Raw genomic sequence first — 22,125 nt, 5'->3', positions numbered from 1 at the left:
TATTTGGGAAAATCCTTTGAACCATCTGTATATATATACATTGTCAAAACGTTCCTTGAATTTTATGGACATTGCATGACCAGGGGTCTCACCATATATTAAGCGATCCCCGGTAGATTTTCTCTATGTATTTTAAATATCAAACCGGCACTTTGAGCCCTCCATAAACATAGAAGACAAGAAATTTATCCACATTCCTTTTGGTCGCGATTGTATCTTTATATGAACTAACTACCTGCAAAATATTAGGAAAATTGAGAGATCAGGAAGTCTAGACATCTCTCTATGCCCTTTGACCTGATGTTTTGACGATTTATAGCTGAAAAATGACAATTTAAGCCCTATGAAGATATCAAAGATGACATTATTTGAGGAAATCCTTTTGATACTATCTGTATATGTACATTGTCTAAGTCTAGGTTAGTCTATGAAAAGGTATATACTATAAAATTTAGAGCGAGGGGCTTGCCCCGAGCTCTTAATATCATAGTATATACCTTTTCATAGACTATCCAATTTAGCACATATTTACAACTTGAGTAATCTTTTAATTGGTCTTTTGATAGTTTATTTTGGCTGACTACTTCTATCACAGGTGTTTGTAAAACGGATCTCATTAACAATGTTTTGTAATTCTACTCACTAGTATCATTGTAAAATATGTTATTTCAAAAGGCCCTTGACTCCAGAATGAAAAGATGGTAGCTGCTGGTGTAAGTATGTTTATTGATAAAAAGCGGTGTTTTACTATACATATACTTCTTTATATGGTAAGATGACAAAATAAATTGACCAAAAGCAGGCAATAATTAAATTGCAGTGAAAGATTTTCAATTTCACAGTAAAACTAAAGCTATGATAAATTTGAAACCTATAAATGCAGTGGCGAATCCAAGGAGGGGGGGGGGGGGGTCCGGAAAACCCCCTTTTTTGGACGATCAATGCTTTTGAATGGGGACATATGGTTGGAACCCCCTTTTAAAAAATGGATGGATCAGCCCCTGGTATGTCCCTATAGGTAGTCTAGCGGATAGTCATTCAAAAGCAACTATCAATAGATCAAAGATACTAGGGCTTATGTTGTTTTTTTTTTCAAATTAAAAACTAAAATATTTATCAGAACATGTATATATATATATAGGTGGCGCATTCTCTTCAGACAGTATCACGGTTTTTCAATTCATAACATCGTTCTAAACATGCATAAAATATTTGCCACTGGACATTAAGCAACCAATAATCAATCAATCAATCAATTCATCACGAAATAGATCACGTTGCCTTAATTTCCCATCACAAGGTTTCATAGTACAGACTTTTTTGTGTACAAAGTAATCGCATGGATGATAAATTATCACAATTTTAAGATGGCGTTGTACTCTGATCAAGGTTTAAAGAACCATATTTGTTACTCTTTATTTAAAGGAAAGAAACTTGTTAGCGTCGAAAACATTTTTTAGATCCAAAGATTTTAATAGCAGGATATTTAAAAAATCAATGTGAAAACTAATTACAAACTATTTAATTTAATTTGGAATACAGCATTTGATATCAAAATAGCCAGTGGTAATTTTTGTTTTAATATCTTGATTACGATACAATGAAATCTTACCCTTGTGGTCATTCATGCGTAGTTACTTAGTACACGGAAAAAGTATGTACTATGAAAATTAGAAGGCAAATTTAAGTAATTTGATTGGACGAGAAGTCGTAAGAATGTGCTAAAGGAGTTTGGAGAATGCCGTGGAGCAGACATTTCAAAACCAACCTGAAAAATGCAGCTCGATAAAAAGAAACAACAAGAACAAGTTGTACGTTATCAAAAATAATTTAAGTGAATGTGGAATTTGGTGAAAAGGGTAACTTTTGTACATTTAAAATCATATGTGTTTATGTTTTAAAGAGCGAATATAATCATTATAATAATTCTTATGTTTCTCCTTAGTTTATAGTTCCTTGTTCATTTTATTACATTTCCGAACGCCGACACCTATTTTCTTAAATCCACTGAAGATCTTGTAACAATTCCTCCCATGTAACTGCTTGTAACGTATTTTCTTTTTTATTTACTAATCTGTGCTGTCATTTTTATTTTAGATTTTTCGATTGTGAGTATGTCTTGGTTCCTTCTGAATTACATTTAACATTTATTACTGTTTAATATTATTGGAAAATGTTATAATCGTGCAATAGGATAAAAGACAGCTAAGCGAAAACGATTCTTTCATAATTGATGCAATTCATAGTTGTGGAAATTTCCTAATCGGTTTTATAAATGTACAGTACAGAACCATATACAAAAAATTGAAAACAACACGTTAAATAATTATATGCGTCCGAAGCGTCATCTTCATCAAGGCAATTTTTACAACAGAAACGAAAGCTGCGTTTACTTGAAATGTAATGTACAATCATGATCAATATGAAATGGACATAAAGCTTTTTGTGACATTCTGAGTGACAAACCATTCAACTGAAGGGTTCAGAAGCTCTACTAATTACTGTTTTTCAGGACTGAATTGTCATTTTCATTGTGAAAGCAGAATAAGTAGGTACACATCAGATATCGAAGGTATTGCCGGAAAGTACACCTTGAAATAGTTGCTTTTCTTAATTATTTCCAAACCAACCCAAACTGAATAGTTATAAGGGAAGATTACACACTACAATTTGTATACTATCGTAAGTACAAAGAGCTTGATTAATTCAATCTAAAAGTACGGAAGAGTGACACACAAAAGCAGGTCTCCTCATTTATGTCTTTCAATTTATGTTTCAGTAAGATCAGTTATTAAACTACATTTACTTCAGTTTTAGAGTGTATTTTCAAAGACTTTTCGAGTATTGATGTAGTTTTGCTATACTAAGTATCATTATAACAACAAATATAATCGTTTCAATTTGCAAGTACATGTAAGATAAACCTGCATAGTTGGTGTGCTGTTTTGTGATTTTTGTTTTTGTTTTGTTGTTATACGGGTTTATAAGTTCTATGTTTTATATTGTAAAATAAATACCTAATACTTTGTATTTGTGCATAATATTTTCTTAAATCCAATAGTGTTGTTTCCTCCCCAATATTTTTGAGGCGTCATGCAAAAAAGAAGTTTATTTTTATTTTACTTTGATTTTATACTTTTTTATTAATTTCTAGTTTGTATGTAAGAAAGCAATTTTGTTTTTTTGTAATTTACTTTAGATTTACGTTAAATAAAATATTTCAATATTTATTTTGTATACGACATTCAATATTGTTTTAAACGCATTTATTTTATCTCATCTCTAAATAATGGTGAATTAAAATTACTATGAATCAAAAGAGAAGCAGATCCGTCCTATTGACATGGTTTTTTTAAATAACAAATTTTCACTCCACAAGGAATACTGCTACATCAATTGTTGGAAATCAACTAATATAGCCTATTATTAAATCATACGAGCAAATAAGCCCCTCTAAGGATAAATCAGCATGCGCAATACTGATGACGTTACCCTGTCGATATAAATCAAGAGTTAATATTGCTTTTTGGACAGGGTCAATACGGGAGCCAATACGGAAAAAAGCTACTACTTGATTAGAGATGAGTCCGATTACTTTCAACGAAATTGATTACATTACAATTACGTTATCAATTATACGATTAAATTAAAATAATGATTACATCATTTCTGAAAGTAGCTGATTAAATTAATGCTTACGTTGGCAAATAAACATGATTACATCTGATTACAATGATTTTCAAAATAACCGATTTGAATGATGTTAAAATATAAAGATTATAATTGTAACATGTTTTTAGAAAGGATTTTATTCCATAAAATTTTCTGCGTTAGGATATGCCTGTACTAAGTCTCCTAGGAATATGCCAGTTGTTATCCATTCATTTGATGTGTTTGAGCTTTTGACCTTCAATTTTGAAGTTTCCATAGAGTACGGTACTTCGTAATTTTACTTTTTAATATGTTATTAAATGATAACTTAAAAAAACATTGATTTAATATACCACAAAGATTCACAACATATATATATGAACATTTTGTCACTGGTTATGGCCCTTCACACTTTACCAATAAATAATAATTAATCTTTGATTTTTTTTTTACTTCGATTGAATACAGATTGTAAAGAGGCTAAGTTATTGTTTTTCTGACATCTTACAGATTTTAAATGTATTTCTGTTATCAGTTAAAAACATAGTAAATGTACCAACATTTGTTTATTTTAAACAACATTTTTGACACAATTTTTTGTTTGTACTTATTAGATAAAATTTCTTTTATCTTTTATCATTTTGCCCTAATTGCAGAATAAGTAATTGAAATAAAAACATACTTTAATTTTCAATTCAAAGGTGACAATAATCACAATATTATCAAAAGGATTATAATTCAGGTTAGAGTTAAAGAAAAGTATAACATGAACAAAACAGTCATTATCAAATAAACATCTTTTAATTGTGAATATTTGTGTATAATTTTTTTTATTTAGGCAGACAAGTACTTTCAATACTGTCACAGTTTATTTCTAAAGAAGTGAAATAATCTTTTTAGCCGAAACTTATATTACATGTAGCATGAAATATAAACGATAAAAATGTATGTTCAATAAAAGAGTTATTCCTTTAAAAAAATATTTTTATAAAAAAAAACGGGATGTTTAGCCACTTATCATATTCACTTTTAATCTGAATTATAATCAGAAATGTAGATTTTTGAATCCTATAAATTTGGTATAAACATTATGCATATATATATTTTGATTTATCCAATAACTCACGGTTTTCACTGTCCCCAATGACAAATAATAAATCTAATAAATCACACATTGTAATAATAATCCTTATCTTGAGATGTGTTAAAAAGTTTGAAGTTGTCTTCGTTTGTCCAGATATAACAACTGTACAACTTAAAAATGTTCACATCATTTAATGAATTTTTTACATTGTAATCAGCATGTAATCAAAAAGTAATCAGGATTACAAAGCATTTTGAAAAGTTATTGAATAAATTAAATAACATGTACTCAGATTTTTTGCTGATTAATGATTACAATGATTACTTGAAAAATTGCAATGGATTACAGCTGATTAATGATTTCAATTACAATTACCCCAAGTCTGCTTGCAATAGTATATTTTTTTAAAAAGCAAACATGATTTTTGTATTCTTTTAAAAACAAACAATATTCAAGATTCTGCTTTCTCAACGCGTTTATTCTAATTTCGGATAATCAGCGTGATATTGTTTGACAACTGTGAACACTCTGTCCTATTGGAACTAAGCGTTATTCAGTGTCTGTAGTTTAATAGTAATAATGGCAATGAAGAGCGCTTCAGCTCCAAATATAATATTGTGATGTTCTAAGAGTGTTCCAAAAAAGTAAAATAGGAAAAATACCGAACTCCGAGGAAAGTTCTTAACAAAAGGTTCCTAAGTAAATAGCAAAATCAAAAGCTCAAAAACGATAAAATGTTGCACGATTTGTATAAAATAATGGGATCAGATTTTGTGAGTTAATTCTTACCATTCTTCACTTGAACGCACTGTTAGACAATATTACTAAATTCATCAGAATGCATTGTTTGCAATATTTAAAAAAAATATTCTGATATGTAGCAAATTACTACACGTATGTGTAAAAGATCAACGCTTAATAAACGAATGTCTGTTTTAAGTCAATACGTTTCTTGGAATGTGAAGCACATACTTATATTTGTCTTACATAATGTAAATAGCACCAATTTCACTGCTCCAGATGTGCATTTCGACAACGAATGTCTCTTTAGTGGTGCTTGAGGCAATAATACTTGAAAATAGTAAACCCAATTATAATATAAATGAAAAGAACTAATCAACCAAAAGGAGCTGAAATCTTACATACAAATGTAGCTCTCCTGAATTATTATTACAGAACAGCTAATTCATCATTTGTTACAAAAACAAACTAGTTAGAGGAATCATATCCAAGAATCCACTTCCAATATTTTCTTTTGCAATTTCAGATATCTAGTTAAGTAGTTCCACTGGTCATACCGTCAACCCGTCTCTTTAATTTCTTCGAAGTGTGCTCACCTAGAATTCAGAAGGTCGTGCGTTCAAACCACGACTGGGACGAAAAGAAGACTGGTAATTGGTATCTGCTAGTGTTCTGGTATTTAGCAGTAAGAACAAAACTGGTAGGCTCGATCAACACAATGTGTCCAAGTAGGGCAACATGTCTTTCTGTAACAAATTACTTGTGAACAAGCTCACTCAATATCCGACTCAAAGTGTCGGTCTAGTACAACGAATTTTGTTTCTTTCTCTTCTTTGTGATTTTATGATGTGTGCATAGGTTAGGAACTTAAAAAAAATCACATTGCAAAACATATTCTTTAAGTTATTTATTTTCATTATAAGAAAATATATCAAAACATTTCAAATGTTTTTTCCACATGCATCCTTATTTTACGTTTACTACACCTTTCACTAACAGTGGTCCATTTTTATGTAGGTATAATGCTGGCCACACTGTAAAAACCACTTTAGTTCCACTACTTGTATATTCTCGAAAAACGTTCTTGTCGAAAGCTTTCTGTGGTCTTTCTGTGGTCCTTCATCAAGGAACATTGGAGGGTCTTGAACTACTATCTCCCAACATAATTTAAAACATTTGGTAAATAATGATGTCGACATGATCGTCTCAAGAATCTTTTTATCCATGGTCTTAAAGTTAGTTGCTATTATTTCTTTCTTACTTTTGCGAATACTCTGCAATAAATATGTGCTATGAACATTTTACTCAGTACCCTTGAAATAAGGAAAAAAATTGGTAAGAAATCAAGTTCATAACTTGCAGTGCCTCTTACTCTGTTCCAACGAACACGTTTTTTTCTAAATGATGATCTGTTATTTATTGCTCATTAATAATTCCCCGTTTATTCGTTTAATGTTGGAGTATTTGGTTAAAGTAAAGTTGATGACGGATAGATTTGAAAAAAAAATAAACGTTAGACGATGCTCACATGAAAATTTTACCAAACATCAGGACACTCTTATTCTAATAAGTTGGTTCGCAAAATGCGACAGGAATATCAGACAATTTTTACCAAACTAATTCTAAAGTCTGCGTTGTTGTGTTTTTTATTTGAAAATGCCAATCTGAATTCAAATGTAAAAAAACACGGACCTTAATTTAAAACTTGTTAATATCATTAATATGAAGAAAATTTATGTAATGCTTCAAATTATGTCCAAAATCTGAATAAGCGAGGAATATTCGCAAATTGAAGTGAATACACACTGATTTAAGTTGGTCATATCGTGAAATAATAAGATATATATTCAATCTAAAATCTTACATCCAACAGTTGATCCGACGTTGATTCTGCTGCCATTATTCTTATGTCCATTGCTTGTTTTACAATCTAATCAAGGAAAAAATAGACATTAGGAAATTGATGAATCATGATCAATAAAAAAAATGACTGCATATGAAATATACTTTTATCATTCTTAGATACATGGTTTTGTCTTAAAGTGTTATAAACTGGCTGTTTCTGTATTGGCCCTGTAATAGACATTGTTAGACGTAATTTCTTATTTCTCGTCCAAGTAATTGATATTATGCCATAACAATTCATTTTATCTAGCAAATATCAAGTAGCTGGGAAGAATAAATCTGACAGTGTAATCATTCTGCTCTCGAATCGTCTGCTTTCTGATGATTGATCAACGGAAATGAAACAGTAAAAATAATCGGAAGTCGTACTCAAATTGGCTCAGAAATATTTCCGTTTCAAGACGAACATCATTTAAATTTTTTTATGATATAAAGTTCAAAAATATGAAAACAAATTTATTTTATGCATAACGATACGTCCAAAATCAACTGTCATGTAAGCTAAGGCGTACAAAAATTGAAACCGGAGGTGAATTTCCCGTATTAGCCCATGGGTAAATACGACTTTTTTCCTGTGTTTTTGTTAGGGATTTTGTTTTTGTGTTTTGTATCCATCTGATGAGTTAATTTGTTTTGTAACTGATTTTATAGTTTATTCTTATTTTTTACTTTTATAGCTTATTATGCGAAGTAGGTTAAGCTCTCTGTTGAAGGCGATACGATGACCTATAATTGTTAACTTCTATGTCATTTGTTATCTTGCGGAGAGTTGAAAGCAAATCTTCTTTGTTTTTTTATTTGTTCTCGTATTATTATTTCCTTCATACATTGCTAAGTATTATATGATACTGGCATAAATCTATCTTTATATTAATATGTTATTGAGTATAGTTCGAATAACAGAAAAACTGTATTTTTTCAATTTAAAAATAGTGAGAGAGACCTAAGAAAATTCAAATGACATAGTTCGAAGAGAAAATGATAATTCTATTATAAAAAAACGTAAGATAATGCAGAGATAAAACAAATCGACAAAACATTACATATAAAACTAAAGAATGAGCAACACAAATCCCATTAAAACTGGTAGTGATTTCAGATGCATGGACGGTTAACAAACTATGCTACACTAGTCAATATGCATAATGTCCAACCAAGGCATGAAGGCATTTATTAATTAAATTTTCGAAGGGATGATTTCAACTTTATTACTTTGAACTATTTGGTTTTTTAATTACTCCCCTGTAAGCAGCACCTTTTTATCAAGGACATCATGATAGGAAACGCAAGCTCTGTAATGGTTTGAATTGTGCGACATTACTCAATAAAAATGTAATGCCGGAATTCTGCTACAAAGAAGTCATCCCCTTCGTTGTAAAGATTTCTTCTAAAGCGACCTTGTACATTTCAAGATGGCGTCAGGATATATGAGGTAGACATAATGTTATCTGTGACATCTTATTTGTCTCTAGCTCAATGGGATAGATGCTTTCAACATAGCCGCCATTCTTATTGGTTTTTTTTAATAATTTAGTGCAAGGATAATACCCATATTTCGGATTGTGAAGACAGTGATGCGTTTAGCTTTTTATGATTTTTTCTTGAGAATCTACGTTATATAGATACAATAGATAAGCGTGGATTCTTGAAAAAGAAACCATGAGCCCGGAGGGCGAATGGTTTGTTTTTCATGAATCTACGCTTATCCATTGTATCTATAACTTAAACTATTGTGTTAATTTCTTTTCAAAATTAAAGCCTTTTCTTTATTAGAAGGTATTGTAAGTGAGTTTAAACAACCATGTTATCGTGTCCAACGATGCATTGATAAATCTCAGATCACAATTAATTGGTTAACAAAATACAAAAATAAAACTTCTACCTTTAAAGATCTTTATATTACCAGGCATATGAATAATATCTGTTTATACAAAATAAGACATATTCGAAATTATTTCTTATAATATTGAGAATGGAAATGGGGAACGTGTCAAAGAGACAACAACCCGACCAAAAAGCATATATAAAGTATATATAATAAGTATGTTACCGAAATTGTTCTAGCACTAGTACTCTAGGCACATCACCATTTTCTTGCATAGGAATTTGCGAACAAACCTTTGTAAAATTATGTAGTAAAACAGATGAAATCATACTATATTTATAAAACAAAAATTGACAAATAGGATGTAATAATTTTTGTTTTAAACATGTGAAATAGCCAATAATAATAAAAAAAAAACGGTAAAACTCGCTTTTATTACAAAAATATCCACTATAAAATGCAAGGTTAGAAAAAAAACCAGGATAACTTAAGAATTGGAACAACAGAGAGAATACAGGGATTCGAACCTAAACCGACAAATCCCTATCTTTAACTCATTGATTTTAACCATGCTAACCTTGCGGCTACCAACTCATACTATACGACTGCCTATTGTGTCTATATAAAGGTACAAGCCATGTGTGTCCGATGAACCGATGTATATCAGATGTTCATTTATATATATAATATAGACATCTAAAGTGTAACCCATTGGTAGCCGAGAGGTTTCGTCGAAGTGTTGATGTCAGTCACACATAACAGATTTCTAAGAAGGGTTCGATTCCCAGTGAAGGCATATAAAAATTACAAAAATTAAAGGTAAGTTTTTAAATTAATTCCATTAGTGAACAGAAATCAGTAAATTAGCCAATTCATACTTAATGAAATTAGGCACACAAACGATACAATTGAATATAATTTGGTGAGTCAATTTCAGCGGCAGATTTAGGAAGCGTTGATTCTAGAAAAAGAATCCACGGTAAATGAATAGGCTGACGTCACCACAATGGTTTAATGATAAATATTAGGCCATGTGAGGCTAATTGGAAATATAAAATTCCACCCCGAGGCAAACATAAAAAAATCCTGTTTTATGTGAATTGACGTCGATCGTCGTCCACTGACTGTTAAAGCAAAAATGGTTCTTCTTATCTCCTATATCTCATCAAACTCATGTTTTTGAATTGCTAACATGTTAAATTACGAGATTGTTGACCTTTATAACTGTGCTTCGTTCACACGAAGTTACTAATTCAAACGTGGATTTTCATTTGCAGAATCTACATAATTTAGGAATAAACTTTACCGAATCAAATTTCACGTATTATTGGGTTCATGAAGCATTTTCTTTTTTGTAAAGAATTCGGTTTCAATATTACATATTAAAAAGTCCAGAAACATCACAATAAATCTCATATTAACCCAATATTTGCTCGAAAGATAAAAAGAAACTCACCAAATAAAAATGCAGTTTAATGAAATCAATTAATTTATTAATGACTTCTGTTTGATAAAATAAATAATATTCCTATAAGGTGATTAGACTGTGGTTTAAAACTAATAGGATAGAGTTATTTAGCTTTCAAACGATTTCCAAAAGAGTAATGCAACGTCCTTTTAGTCAAAGAATTTTAAAACCTCGAATGATTATCCAATTTGTCAATGAAGAATAATTATAAGGTTGCAGCATAAATTACATGTTCTTTGATCACAGCAGGGCCATATCTATATTAACACAGATGATATATATGATATATATATCGATTCCTAACATCACTGAAGAGACATTAATTGTCGAAATCCGGATATGGTGTACAAATTTTTGCACCTCATGTTTGCGGTATACCATCTTTTCCGCAAGTTTATTGTTTTCTGTTTGGTAATAATTTGATAATAAGATCTGTTTTGTTACATCTTGTGATCCGTTTATTTGGCAATCGCCAATGGCAGTCAGCAGGGTTTAAGAACATCAGTTGTTCGACCTGCTAGTCAAATGCGTTTTGTTAAAATATACTTTTTCACTCATTTGGTCTTTTGGAAAATGTTGTTTGTGCTGTATTTAGACCCCTCTACCAAGAAATTTGTTTTGCATGCACACGTATAAAAATAGCGGTTTTTATCCAACGCAATCATAGGGTTTGAACGTTGTTTTCAATTTAGACTTGTATATATATATAAATATATATAAACATGTATATAGTGTCTAAAAATAGCAACAATCATAAATATATATATATATATATGTTATTGTAATTGATTTCGATAAATATTGAAGACAATTTTCAGTCTTGGCATTTAATGAAACAATAACTATAAACGATTACCCCAGCTTCACTGCTCACAATCATTAGAGTTTTCACTGCAGTTTGTAAACTTTCTTTACCGGCTTTTAACATGACTGCAGACTTTTCCTCGCAATATTTGTGGCAATACTTAAAAGGTTTTAATTATAAATGTCAATAATTGAATATCAATTTGTCAATATCCCATTATTATATACAAGTCTAGTGTTATGTGTCACGTATCTTATAAAAACGGGATTGTTATACGAGATCCCATGTGAACTTTATACCAGGAGTTTGTAAGAGGGATCAAAACTCATATAAACTATGTTGTTACTCATTTCTTTAACGTTTTGGTCGATTGATTTTTTAAAAAGCTTACCAATTAGAATAAAATATCTTCTGAAAAAAATGAAACATACATTTACACAGTTTAAGATCATCTTTAAATTGATATACGTTCATTATTATGTATATTCTGACAGTTTATTATCATTATCTTTTATCGATTAATCTTCCAACGCTCTCGTGTGCCTGTCTTAAGTGAAAGCCTCCGCAATGATTGTCAAATATCATTTTATCACAACAAATGTTCCAATGTTGATACACGATTCTCAGGAAAACCCAGGGGCAGATCCATAATTAATAATAAGAGTGGCGTAATTCCATAAACGGATATACACCGACGAGCGAAGCAAACATATTTTGATGGTTTTGACTCAAAAATCATATAAATCATTAAAAACATGACATCATAATTGTTTGGGCAACCACTATACCCCTGGATCTGCCACTGAAATTAAAGAAAGAGCATTTACCAGTCGTAATGGAATTTCACGGACATAACAAATCCCAACATCATAAATGGTATGCCAAAAACAAAACAAGTATGTAAAAAGTAGTTTGTTACCAGAGTCGTAATGGAATTTCACGGACATAACAAATCCCAACACCATAAATGGTATGCCAAAAACAAAACAAGTATGTAAAAAGTAGTTTGTTACCAGAGTCGTAATGAAATTTCACGGACATAACAAATCCCAACACCATAAATGGTTTCCAAAAACAAAACAAGTATGTAAAAAGTAGTTTGTTACCCGAGTCTGTGAACATTGTTTATCAAAGAAAAAAGATGATTAAGTATAATACCATTTCAGATATTTAATCTTAAAACTAATACATACATTACTTTTTCTTGAAATTGTTGTTTAATTTTTGAATTCTTCTGATTCTTTTTCCTGAAATTTGGTCCATCGATTTCCCTTAACATACAGTTTGATTTGTTCTTTTTTTAATTATTGTATGTGATCAATGTCCTAATGTTACAGTAGCACATGGACTGTATCTTTTTAAGCAAATACTAATGTTCACAGAAAAATGGTGAGTTTTAATGTTTCCCTTCCAATTTGGAAGACTGTTTTTTATGATTATATCTTTATCTCCAAGGCCAAAGTAAGACCTTGCTTTAATTTGATGACTACAAATATGATTAGCAATGTCTAACCTGATAGTGCCTCTATAAATTATTGATAAAAAGTCATTTATCTTTGTTTATCTTAGGTTGTTTTATTTTTTCCATGACTGTAATGAGGTAAAGCCTAATATGTGCACTTGTTAGGAAAACCGACTCAAATCGAAAATATCACCAGAGAAAATGAACGGTCGGGTACACTTTTCCATTCAAAACACCTTTAATTTCAACCATTACATAAAAGTTAATTTCAATTTTTTTAACATCTACTTACAACTATTGTTTTGAACAAATGTTGAATAATAGTGTCTTCCCCATATGATTTGCCAAACTTTTGTATACATAAATCCATAGTGTCAGTCCATTCATTGTCAAAAAGCTCGGAATACGTTTCTGCTATTTTTATCGGTCTGTTAGGGTTCCCTATATTTGTAAGTTTTGGTTCTCTATCAGTTGAATGAGATCCAGCCATCTTACTAAACCTGTACAAAGATAAAGTTTTCGCAGTTTTAAATAATGAGTATTTTAAGTCGTTCTATGTTATTGACATAAAAAGTGACTGAAATGAGGAACTTTATCATGACAATATACCAATTCACGTCATTACACTATACATAATACCAACAGCATATGTGAAAGAGTCAATATCTCCCTTTTAATCAAACGTTTCGTAATTTTGTGTCCTCAATGCTTTTAAACTAATTTTTCGACGTCAAAGATTATCATTTTGTACACAAAAAGCTCATCTTGCGTAAAATATTTTAAGTCTGGTATCAATGAGGATATACATGTTTGCCCGCACTTTACGTTGTTATAATAACAATTTCAGACAGGGTAGCTGTGTATAAAATAGTTGGTCAACTAACTATCCCGACTGTTAAGTTAAATTAGCAAAGAGAAGATGTGGTATGACTACTAATGAGACAACTCTTCACAAGAGACCAAATGACACAGAAATTAACAACTATAGGTAATTTTTCGGCCTTCAACAATGAGCAAAACCCATACCGCATAGTCAGCTATTTTTAGGCCCCGAAAGGACAAATGTAAAACAATTTAAACGAGAAAACTAACGGCCTAATTTATGTACAAAACATGAACGAAAAACAAATATGTAACACATCAACAAACGACAACCACTGAATTACAGGCGCTGGATATTGGACAGGCACATACAGAATGTGGTGGAGTTAAACATGTAAGCCAGATCCCAACCCTCCCTTTACCTGGGACAGTGTTATAACAGTACAACATAAGAACGAACTATAACAATCAGTTGAAAAAAGCTTAACTCGTCAGATAGTCGAATATAAATACAACTAACAAACACACAGAGTTGATCTGGCCGGGTACTTGTACATCTAAACAACAAAAAGACACTAAGTACAGATCTGAGAGTACTCGCAGTTACTGACAGCTAGTTCAAAGCCAATAACAACGAATACAAAATCATGCATCTAAGACTAAAAAAGTCAACTCTGCAAACGTGTACCGTTCAGCATGGAGACAAAACAAGAAGAAAAATCAAAGACCGTATCTGAGAGTACTTACAGTTGTAATTACTGACAGCTAGTTCAAAATCAATACCAACTGATAAAAACATCATGTATCTAATAATAAATTATCAACCAGTACACATCCAACATCCTATGGATTTAACGTAAGAGGTCATTAACAGTTAAAGAACAACATCATGTGCAATGATAAAATACAGGTATCGACGTCAGATCGTAGAACCATGAATGTGAAAGTTTATGTATACAACAAAAATATAATTTTGTTTTGAATTTACTGATATCAAAATCAATATTTATACCAATAAAAAGAATATTTAAAGATCTAATTACAATATTGAATTGATAACCTTTTAGACAAAGGTTATTTAAAGGATTGATTAGTTTACCGATCGTATCTAAATTTCCAGGCTCGTATAACAACATGTACATCTCCGTAAAAATTAGGATGGGCTATCTCGTTTGAAACAAGTTTTCTAGAAGTACAGCCAAACTTGAAAACCAAATCTGTGTATCCATTATAGAATTTAATAAAGGTTTTAAGTGATTTAAGGTAACGAAATCCCCGACTTAAAGATTTATCAGATATACATAGATTACGTTCAGTGAAATCCAAAACCTCACTACAGTCACTACAGACGGAAGGTTACATATAATATAAACTGAATATCAATTGGTGAAATAATATCTATATTTGTAATAATCGTGAAAGTGGTTAATTGTTCTTGAATTTGGATGTATATTTAACATATCTATTATTACTGAAGCATACAATGTTGCACATTACTAAGCGTAAATATTTATTCATATTATATGTTTAATAAGAACAAGTCTATTCATAGATGGGATCAACATTGCTAGCGAAAAAGTTTTTACCGTGTTTCCTGGCTTATCTGCTTGTTCAATTTTTCTTCTAAAGTCTGCTTCTCACCAATTAGTTTATCAGCTGCCTTTGATTTCTTCAGAAAATTCCTTTCTGACTCTTCTAGTTTATTTTGTAGCTTACTATCAACCAAACAAAATACAGATGTATTTCCAACACAACTACAACTTTTTATAATACACACTTAATGAAACGGGCATATCACGTATTTGTTTGCAGGTCATAACACAATTCATTTAATCATGGTACATACGACATAATACACGTTCATGCCAAAACCGGAAGATTATAGAACACATGTGTAGTCTGGTAGGCTGTATAAAATCTAACTAAAACCCGTTTTCCTGTTTTATGAACTTTGGATACTAGTATAGTCGTGTAATGTGTAATTTTACTGATCGTGTTCTTTTGCCGAATGTGACCTTTTGACCGAAAATGGATTTGAATGACAGGTGATGCATGCACAGCAGGAGAAGCTTCACTGTCGATGCACTCAGTCTCGCCCCTTTTGGAGAAAACGCGATTCCTTCAGTTGTGTTTGTTTTCTAGATATTTCTGTTTCAATTTATTTTTAATATTTGACCAGCGTTAATCTACTATCTCCTTAATTTACGTAATTGTAGCATGCTTTCAGAATTCTTAACACAATGATTTACCTGTTTTCTTCTTCGATTTCGTGTTTTGCTTTCACCAATGTCGTTATTGTATGTTCGTGACTTCTAATTTGTTCTTTTAAGCTCAGAAGCTTTTTATCTTTGTCCGAAGACCAATATGTGTTCCCTATTAGACCTTGTCCGAACCTATAAGACAACAGAGAAAATCAGATATAACAATAGACAAATTACTCGTGAAAGTAACTCAACGTGCAGACATCTTATACGTTCAAGTAATTCACATCCCATGTTTTATGGTAATATTCTATAAAAATCACAAAACTTTCGTCTTTTACTTAATTTTGGTTTATTTGTGTATTTCAGAGTTTTGTGTTATGTCCATTTTGCTGAACTAATGTACACTATTGTTTAGGGGGCAGCTTTAGTCCGTCTCTTGATGCAGGAATTGACGCTGCGTTGAAGACCTAGTGGTAGATTTGGTCTGTTTCTGCTCTTTGGTTGGGTTGTTGTATACATACACATATGACGTTTATATTGAAACTACAAACAACTGTCATACAGGTAAAAGGTGGAATGTAACTGCTGAATTTTATAATTGTCTCTGGGTTGACATAACAAAAATCATGTTTAAAAAAGCTATGAATATTTCTTCGAGAACGGACTCTCTCGATAGACCAATGACCGGGTGTTCTGACTCTAATCCCAAAGAAGGATAAAGACAGAATACTCTTGTTGAAATGGCGTTCTAAAGATTTGATTTATGCTCTATATTTCTATCGATTTACAACTGGTAAATTCATTAGTATCAGAAAGTTTATATTTTTCAAAAAGATAATTATGAGAGACTTTACTATAAATAAAGTACAATATTATACCGCTGTCCGAAAGTCATAAATCGATTGAGAGAAAACACATCCGGGTTACAAACTAAAACCGAGGAAACACATCAACTATAAGAGGAAAACAACGAAACAACAGAAACACTAAAATGCAACAAAAACAAAACGATAATGTAGCACACACAGAAACGAACTATAAGATAACAACTGCCATTTTCCTGACTTGGTACAGGACATTTTAAGAAAAAAATGGTGGGTTGAACCAGGTTTTTATGCTAGCCAAACCTCGCGCTTTTATTGCAATGTTAAATATATCACTAAATAGACAACATTACATGACAGGACTACAGTTAAAATAAATGCAAGAACATTCAGGACATAGAAATACACAAATAAACAATACAATGATACATTTCGACATGCTAATAGTTATCAAAGGTACCAGGCTCATAATTTGATACGCCAGACGCGCGTGTCATCTACATAAGACTCATCAGTGACGCTCAGATCAAAATACTAGTAGTCAGAAAGCCAAACAAATATAAAGTTAAAGAGCATTGATGACCCAAAATTCCAAACAAATGTGCCACATACGGTTAAGTTTATCTGTGCCTGGGATATGAGAGACTATTCTATGTAACAAATAGTTATTCGAAAGAGTATAGTTTGCTTTCTATAGTATATTTCAAAGCCAGTAAATACATATGTTTTGCATTTGCTATCACTAATTTCTGTATTAAAACATTCTTGCTACCTTTGCTGTGAAATAGGAGAAACATGTCCTTAATTAATTAAAAGTTAACAAATATCTTTAGCAAATGATGAACTGATTGGCATCTTTTAATTACATGCTCAAAAACAAATCCAAATGAGTTAAGCTTAGGTGACAAGTGTCTTTTATTAACAACTCTTTCCTGTCCCGTGTTAAAGCAAGTTTAATAGAATGTCTACAAAAGTAAAATGTCGGCTATATTTTTTGTTATTAGCGTCATGAGACAACAATTCGCTATTGTGATATACGAATTCATTGTTGAACATTATGCCTTTCATGTACCAAGATTTTTTAAACGATACTCGTGTTGTCAACTTTGATAAAAGAATTAAACTAGATAAATTATTTTCTCACATAAAAATGCATCTAACCGATGAAAAAAACCCTTGAAACGTTTCCAAGCAAATAACAATCTTTATATCAAAGAGGTGCTTTTACAATAAAAAACTCAAATTCACTTCTGCTCGTAAAAAGTCAAAAAGAGGGAAGAATTCTTTGGAAACATGTTTCTTTTGGAATTATGTTCTGCCAGAAATCGTTTTCCCCACATTATACGATGGATAGCAGATGTAATTCAAAATTTTGGGCTTTCAGTCCCCCTTGAAAGAAGACTTTAAGTACCCGGCCACGTCCTCTCTGTGTTTTGTTAGATGTATTTCTATTCGTATCCATCTGATGAGTTAAGTCTTTTTCAACTGATTTTTATAGTTCGTTCTTATGTTATACTGTTAACCCCACTTTCCATTTTTAAGGGGGGGGGGGGTCGGATCCCGCTAACATGTTCAACCGCGCCACACTCTGTGTGTATGTGCCTGTCTCAAGATAGGAGCCTGTAATTCAGTGGTTGCATGTCGTTTGTTGATGTTTTACATATTTGTTTTTCGTTCATTTTTTGTACATAAATTAGGCCGTTAGTTTTCTCGTTTAGATTGTTTTACATTTGTCCTTTCGGGGCCCTTTATAGCTGACTATGCGGTATTGGTTTTGTTCATCGTGGAAGACCGTATGGTGACATATAGATGATAATTTATTAGTCATTTGGTCTCTTGTGAAGAGTTGTCTCATTGACAATCATACCACATCTTCTTTTTTATATTTTGAATAACTTTCGATTTAACTTTCGGAGTATGACCCTTCCATCAAAAAAAGTTAACATCACGTTGTATTTTCGTTACATTAGATGTTGGTACATGTTTAAATGAAATGACATAAACTAGCTATGATATTGCAAGCGATTTGATAATTTCAATATTGCCGCTCAAAGGAAGGTTTCTGATTTTCCACATTTTTATAATTCATTGTATTTTTGCATTTCTTCACAAGAATTACATTTCAAACATAGGCTTTAAAACTGTCTGTCCGTTTAATGGGAAGGGACCAATCTTTGTTTCTTTTAATCCATGTAACTTCGGTTTTAGAAAAAATTTAACCTAGAACACTTTAGAGTTTCCGTACACGTTGTATCAGAAAACAAGTTGTGTTATCTGCCAAATGTAAAATTTTATTTTAGTGTCCCAAATTTTTATACAAGATATCTGATTGTTCTTACGAATACTTAGTTTCATATCCAAAATAAATAAAACAAGCATTCTGAGAATATCGCATGGCAATTTATAGTCCCCAAGACCCCAACCGGTTAAAATTTCATTATACAGCTGAAACAAAATGTTATACCTAATCTATAACTTGTCATGGTATAAAATATATAACAAATATAAAGTCAATATCTTCAAGCATGATGCAAAAAGGCGTGAAAACGTATTATTTAAGTGAATTTTCCAAGTCTAAGGACCATAACTCTGCACAAAATCAATAGACAGAACCAAATTCGTACTTGATCCGTAACATATCATTATTAAACTACATACCAATTATCAAATCATATCTTCATGTATGACAAAAAAGGGGAAAACTGAATATTTGAGTGAATTTACTTAGTCCATGGACCATACGTCTGGACAAAATCATCTAAAAACACGATTTTCGAAGTAGATCTTACTCCATTATTCACGACAAGACTAGATATATTATTTGATTTTTGAATAAATTTGCATTCTAGCATATCAAACGCTTTTAAAAATCGAGTAGTAGTAAAGACCCTGGATAATTCTTTAATGTAGTGAACAATGTAAACTCAGCAATGAGGCTTAGATTTTCACCAATGTATCAACCAGCTACATATCCCCTCTGGTTTGTATCTATAAGTTTTTGAAGAAATAATTCATTCTTTCCGAAATAAGGGGGGCGACCATTTAAAATTCTGGGGGGAAAAGCCAGGACCGGAGGATTTTGAATAACTCAGCCTTGATAGTATTAGAAATGAATGGTTTGTTTTGTAGTAGTTTAAAATTAAATAACATGACCTACAATGTAATGAAAATATTGAATTTATAATGTTAAAATTGGGTTGAGGTAAATATGTTTCATCGTTTAACGTTGGTTAATATGTCGATGATGGAGGTTTGTCGAGAAAACGGTGTCTTCTTTTTAAAACCACTATTCCTACTATTCCCACATGCAAATAATAAATGAAAAGATGGTTTTGATAAATAATTTGTTTTTAAAACAATCAAGTTTAATTACAAATTCACATAAGATATACCTGTATTTTTTAAAAGAAAACATATGTCTTACACTGATTACGTATAATACGCTGTTTATTTGCATAATTGAGAAATACTCAAAAATAAAGAATAATTCAGATAGATAGATTGGAGTAAGATTGAAAAATCATTGAATTTGTAAACTTAAAATTTTTTCAATCGAACAAAAAACAATGATGATAGATAATATTTTTTCAAAGTTTAATCTTAAAATGTGAAATAAAATCAAATTTAGAATGGAAATGGCAAGCCACTACCATAGCCTACCCTTATCTTCATCAAGAGGGATGACACAGAAAGCTTGAAAAGCATGTCCAGCACCAACATCCAAACATCTTTCAACTCATAAAACTACTGAAACATGAGGAGGCTTTCAACGCCCTGCCCATGATCCAGTATGCAGTCGGTGGGAAGAGAGTGGTCCAAAAACGAGGGTATGTCGAAATTAACAACATATTATAAGAACTTAAGGTTAGACACTGCAAACACGAAGTCACAACAGTACAGTTTGGCCATTCAGTCTCCTACGTTCTTCACGTTGAATAGGTTGATAAACTTTAATAGACTTATATACAGTGAATTTTTAATGTGTGATTTGTTTTGGTGCTGTTATTTTGTTTGTTTCAAATTATAATGCTTGCTTGAATCTACTGTTGAATTTGTGTTATAAAAGAAATAAAATAATGTACTTGTATTTGTTTCCATTTCTTTCATATTTATTTCAATTAAAACACTGATTTCATTCACATGCAAAAATAATCTATTATCTGTCTTAAATAAACACTGTTAAATCAAAAGTTGATTAAACAATGTTTATACAGTATAATCCTTTGTTTTACAAGCTTTCCCCCTATTCCCACATGGAATATTAACTTTTCCTACCAGATTAATAAAAAGTGGAAATAGGAGGAATGAACCGAGAAAACATTGGATTAATTTTTATGCAATTATTTACTACCAGTGTTAAAGAGGAATCATTTTGTTTGTACATCGTTTATTATTGCATCAACAAAAGTTCATAGATATTGCCATCGAAGTCGTCTTTTTATTAATTTCGTACAATGTGTAGTAAAATGTGGAAAATTCCAAAGAAATATAAACTCTAACCGACGTCTTACTGGGATCTTTCTTGATATTTGTGCGATGTTCACATTAAATTATTCACAAGAAAAATAGAGTTTTAGGAAGTATTGATGAGAAAAATGAAAAGGAAAGATTTAGAGGTAATAGCTGTCAAGGTATGCATTAATAATTTTTTTAATCAATAATGAATTTAAAACAATAAAAACTGAAATCAAAACACAAGTAATAAAATTGAGAATGGAAATGGGGAAATTGTCAAAAAGACAACAACCCAACCAAAGAGCTGACAACAACCAAAGGCCACCAAATGGTCTTTAACTCAGCGAGAAAATCCCCCACTTGGAGATGGTCCTCAGGTCCCTAAATGAAAAAGTGTGTACTAGTTCAGAGAAAATGGACGTCACACTAAACCCCAAAACATATAAATGAACTAAAATAAAAAAAAAATACCAGACTAACACAGACCAGAGGCTCCTGGCTTGGTACATGCGCAAAAACGTCTCTGTAAATGAAAAGGTGGAAGAGAAACATGTTAAGAACCATGGTGATCAATATTTATGATAGATCCTTGTGCCCGAACCTGGTGACACTTCTACAAAGAAAATGCTAATCATCAACATGGATGACATTCCAAATTACAATAGGTAATGGAGCTCTAGTAATATATTTACAATTAATCCTAGTGATCAAGACGGTTGTCATCGTTATATGCTTTATATAGAGATCCAAGTAGTCGTGAAGGGTGGCATTTTACTTGTAAATTAGATCTAAGTGCTCGAGATGGGAGGCATTTTTACAATAGATCCTTGTGCTTGAGATTGAATGCAATGTAAGAAATAGTTCCTGGTGCTTGAGATT

At 31.4% G+C, this 22,125-nt stretch overlaps 1 protein-coding gene across 1 annotated transcript in view; it reads right to left on the bottom strand.

Annotated features, from left to right (window-relative positions):
* Positions 1–4,641: 4,641 nt before the first annotated feature.
* The window catches only part of LOC127716431 (uncharacterized), a 140,107-nt gene continuing 122,623 nt past the window's right edge, over positions 4,642–22,125 (bottom strand). Inside the window, exon 16 of the mRNA XM_052222618.1 lies at positions 4,642–6,750. Coding sequence (XP_052078578.1) covers positions 6,469–6,750 — 282 coding nt within the window. The 3' untranslated portion in view covers positions 4,642–6,468. The remainder of the gene's footprint in view (positions 6,751–22,125) is intronic.

Source organism: Mytilus californianus, unplaced genomic scaffold (genome assembly GCF_021869535.1).
Source record: "Mytilus californianus isolate M0D057914Y unplaced genomic scaffold, xbMytCali1.0.p SCAF_9, whole genome shotgun sequence".
Classification (NCBI taxonomy): Eukaryota; Metazoa; Mollusca; class Bivalvia; order Mytilida; family Mytilidae; genus Mytilus; species Mytilus californianus.
The sequence above is the reverse complement of the archived record's forward strand: the minus strand, read 5'-3'. Positions and strand labels throughout refer to the sequence as shown.